Raw genomic sequence first — 4,835 nt, 5'->3', positions numbered from 1 at the left:
GTAGGCTCATTGGGGGCCGCCAGAGAAACCAAAAAACTTTCAAAACCGTTTATACAATATTTAAATTCATACCGCCGAAATATGGCTGAAATATTGCCGACTCGGCGTAAAACAACAATAATCAATCAATCTATAGAAATTCTGATTTGAATTATACGCACAAGGTCGTCGGAACTTGGGATGACATTGGTAACAATTCCCATAGGCCAACAATTGCGTGGTAATTCTGAATCTTTCAATAACACAATATCACCAACACAAACGTTTTTTTTCGGTCCCAGTCCATTTTCGGCTGTCTTGTAGGGTATTTAGATATTCAACCTTGTAAGGCTTCAAAAATATGGCGGCAAGATTCTGGGCTCTTTTCCAATGCTTACGAAGCAAGTCATTGCGATCGAATTTGTCGACATCCAATAAAATACGATTTTCAAATCCGAGTTTTTGTGCAAGTAGAGTTGACGGAGTGAGGATCATTGGATTGTTGGGGTCTGTTGACACGGAGACTAATGGCCTTGAGTTAATGATATGACTAACTTCAGCAAGGAATGTTGAGAGCACCTCGTGAGTAAGACAGGATTTGTGTTGTAGGAGCATAGCTTCTAATATACGGCGGGTCGCAGCAATCATCCTTTCCCACACTCCTCCCATGTGTGAGGAATGTGAGGGGTTGAAGATCCAAGAAATACGATGCTGAAGTAAGAAATCATGAATTGGACCATCTTCTACATTGACAACATTAATCTTCAACTCATTTGCTGTCCCTACAAAGTTAGTTCCTCTATCAGAGCGGAAAAAAGTACATTCCCACGAATTGCTATAAAGCGTCGCATAGCGTTTATGAACGAGGAGGTGGACATTTCTTCCACTGCTTCAATATGCACTGCCCTTGTCACAAGGCAGATGAAGAGAGCGCCCCAAACGTTTGCTGTTCGCAGAGCCTCCCCGAGTTCTTCTAGTAACAACTACCAAACATATCAACGCCGACGGACGTAAATGGTGGCTGCCCGGGAGTTACACGATCGACAGGTAAGCTCGACATCTTTTGTGTTTCGGTTGATTTTCGTAGCTTTCTACAAATGACACATTTGTGGATGATGGAAGAAACGAGTCTTTTGGAGCCTACGATCCAAAACCCAGCAGAACGAATATGGCCTTCTGTGAGATGTCTGCCCTGATGACGAATCTCTTCGTGCATTTACGAGCAATGAGCAAAGTGATATGATGCTTGGCAGGTAAGATGATAGGAGCTTTGAGGGAGAGGTCGGAACCCAGATTTGTTAATCGTTCGCCAACTCTGAGAAGACCCTGGTCATCAATGAATGGATCAAGGCTCGCGATAAGGCTACACCTATTCAAAGGTTTTGAGTTCTTGAGCAAGCGTATCTCATCCGAGTACGTTACTGACTGGACTTCTCTGATGACATGATGTTCCGTTTTAAGTAGCAATTCAACAGCACTCATACATCTTGAACTATTTTGACGTTTCAAACTGATGTAATGCTGAATCTTTCGACGAAATGCGGCCAACACAGTAATCAGTCTATTCCAATCAAAAAATTTCTCAAACACTTTTGAACCAAGACCTTCACTTGGTACAAATTCTTTAACTTCAGTTTTGTGAGAACGAATCTCCACATCTTCTGGTTGCACTAGGTTATAATCGAACGTATTTGGAGAACGATGTAAATCGCCATCATCTGCTGGACCGAGTAACCAAGCACTTGCTTGAAGATTGCTAGGCTGAATCCCCCTGGTTCCAATATCTGCTGGATTCATCTCTGAACGAATGTATTTCCATTGAGAAGGTTCCGTATAGCTGCGGATCTTAGCAACGCGATTGGCAACATATACATAAAATCTCTTAGTGTTGTTGTGGATATAACCCAAGGTAACTTTGCTGTCACTGAAGAACTGAATGTTGTGTAAGTTAGTCTGGAAATGGTCGACTACATTCTGTGATATTTCTACTGCTAACACTGCAGAGCAAAGTTCTATTCTAGGAATGGTAGTACAACTTGATGAAGCGGGCTTGGCTTTCCCTAATACGAATCCAGTAGAACATGAACTATCCGGGTATGTTACATGCAGAAAGCATACAGCAGCGATGGCACGTTCAGAAGCATCGCAATAGATTCTTAGTTCCTTGGAAACAGCTGTTCTGAGATTTGGTACAATGACACGAGGCAGTGAGATTTGGTACAATGACACGAGGCAGACGCAAATCCTCTTGTTTGGATAGTGTACGACTCCAAGCGTTCCATTCGGTGAGCAAATCATCAGGTAAAGGATCGTCCCAATCGCATGTGGAAGCTACGATCTTTCGGAGAATTAGTTTGCCGTTCAAAGTGACCGGGGAGATAAATCCCAAAGGATCATACAGACTATTGATCACAGAAAGGATCCCTCTACGTGTTGTAGTTTTAGTTTCGGTTGAGATGCTAAACTTAAAAAAGTCCGATCCTAGATCCCATAGCAAGCCCAAGCTTCGTTGGGTGGGTGTGTCCTTTTCAAAATCCATATCGACGATACCTTTAGCTAGATCTCCAGGTTCGAAAGCGTCCATTACAGCTTTGCTGTTGGAAGCGAACTTATGTAGACGTAGGCCTCCATGCATTTTCATGGCATCTTGGGTTTTGCTGATCAAGTTAATAGCTTCTTGGCTTGAAGGACAAGACCTGAGCCCGTCATCAACATAAAAGTCATTTTTGATAAACTCTTTGATGTCGTCACCATGGGTTTTGGCAGCCAAGTCGCCAATTCTCCGTAACCCATACATAGCAATAGATGGTGAAGACTTGTTGCCAAAAACGTGTGCACGCATACGGTAAGTGACAAGGGGATTTTCTATCAAATTGTCTTCGTGCCAGAGAAATCTCCGGAAGTCGCGGTGATCTTCTCGTACTAGAAATGAATGAAACATTTGTTGAACATCTGCGACTACGTCGACCATTTCCTTCCTGAATCGAATGAGTACACCTAAAAGGTTGTTGATAAGGTCTGGACCTTGGAGAAGCTGGTCGTTTAACGAGACATTCATATGTTTGGCTGAGGAGTCAAACACTCCACGAATCTGCTCAGGCTTACGAGGGTGGTAGACCCCGAAGAGTGGGAGGTACCAACGCTCTCTTTCTGGCGGAAGATAACGTGCTATCTCAATGTGGTTATTGTCAAATAATTTCTGCATGAAGTCCAGAAAATGTTGTTTCTTGGTTTTATTTTTATGCAGTGATGCATCTAACGACTTGGCACGATGCAAAGCAAGTTTGTAATTGTCTGGCATGTGATCATGTGGCTCACGGAATGGTAATGGTGCAATCCATTTTCCTTCCTCGCTTATTTGGAATTCACTGTCCATGATATTCGAAAACTGACGATCTTCAATAGAAAGTCCTGGTTTGTTGTCCCGAGTAGTGGTTTCGAACACATTCAACGTTGTTTGTGTGGGGTTGTGTTTTTTTTTTTTAAACACTGAGGCTTTTCTAATGCAAACCACCTGTTCACATGGTTCTAAGCCTGTTGGTCTACCATTCCTAGTGATACAAGTTCTATATGTAGCAACTGATGACGGACGGTGTTGACCTGATAAGCACACTTTTCCGATGATAGTCCACCCTAACGGCGATCTTTGTGCAAAGGGTGATCGTGGTGGGCCTATCCTCTGTTCGATGACGTGGTGAGCTTCAGGTAAGTCACGACCTAATAATAACATGATATGCATAGATTTGTCGTATGGAAGTAGATAATCATGCATGTGAGGATAATGTCGGGCGTTGGAATTTCTTCATGATTGTCAGGAATGTTCTCACATTCCAAAACAGGAGGTAACTGTAGTTGAACTTTGTCATAAATGCCTTCAACTATCAAACCTACGACGATTCTTCCAGTAGTTGTCAACTTTCCTGCGCATGATTCCATGGTATATTCCGTCGGTAAAAAGTTAATAGAGAAGTGATCGAACAACGAGCTTTTTCCTAGAGTACGGTTGCTCTGATCATCAAGCATCGCATAGGAAAGGACTGCATTCTCTGGTTGATTGTGAGGATATATACGTACTGGGACAATCCTTGCACAAGATTTACCTGTGAAATTAGGTACTCCACAGATGTCTGTACATCGCGCCCTGACAACCTCCTCGCCATGCTTTCTCTCGGAATTGTTAGCATCCTCATTTTGGTAGTTATGGTTTTCAACGTGAAGAGCTGAGCTGTGTGTGGTTGATTTGCATAAGTCACATTCAATCTTTGCATGACAGTTTTTTGCAAAATGATCTGACGTATCACAACACCGTAAACAGAAATTATGATCACGTAATATCTTCTTCCGCTCTTGTAAGTTCTTGTGTTTAAACGCTTTACATTGATTGATGGTGTGTCTAGAGCCTTTGTGAATCAGACATGTGCGTTTGGTATCGTTCATGCTGCCAGGGCTGATTTAAGTTCTGTGTGTAGAGATGATATGCTGGCCTCTCGGATTATGATTGTTCGTCACATTTGGTGGTTTGCCTGTGCTAGGCTTTCGACCTCGATTCAAGTTGGGAGCAGTTTCATATATCAGACCTTGGTCGTTTCGAATGGTGCCTATAAACTTTACAAACTCTGTGAAGGGAAGGAAAATAATTTTACGGTCCTTTTTGCAGCTAACGACTCTGTTGATCCATTTGTCCTGGATACCTTTTGGTAGTTTCTCGACAATGGGCTTGATACCTAAAGAGGAATCCAAGTAGGAGAATATTGAGGAGTACTCAACGGTTGCTTTCACAGCTTGAATCTCACACAGAATGTCATGGAGTTCATAAAGATCTTTACGGTCGATCATGTTCGGCAAGTTGAACAGTT

General features: G+C 42.6%; 1 protein-coding gene across 1 annotated transcript; it reads right to left on the bottom strand.

The window, feature by feature from the left end:
* Window positions 1-249: 249 nt before the first annotated feature.
* On the bottom strand, window positions 250-4,416 carry LOC133179579 (uncharacterized). The gene is made up of 4 exons (XM_061314300.1): window positions 3,807-4,416; window positions 2,173-3,696; window positions 1,124-2,039; window positions 250-778 (listed from the first exon to the last, which is right to left on the bottom strand). The coding sequence occupies exons 1-4, from the start codon at window positions 4,414-4,416 to the stop codon at window positions 250-252; spliced, it is 3,579 nt and encodes a 1,192-aa protein (XP_061170284.1).
* Between the last annotated feature and the right edge of the window lie 419 nt (window positions 4,417-4,835).

The sequence above is a fragment of the Saccostrea echinata genome, unplaced genomic scaffold (genome assembly GCF_033153115.1).
Source record: "Saccostrea echinata isolate AGI-Se365-2 ecotype Australia unplaced genomic scaffold, CSIRO_AGI_Sech_v1 ptg000005l, whole genome shotgun sequence".
Lineage (NCBI taxonomy): Eukaryota > Metazoa > Mollusca > Bivalvia > Ostreida > Ostreidae > Saccostrea > Saccostrea echinata.
Note: the sequence above shows the minus strand (reverse complement) of the source record. Positions and strands in the feature narration are given on the sequence as shown.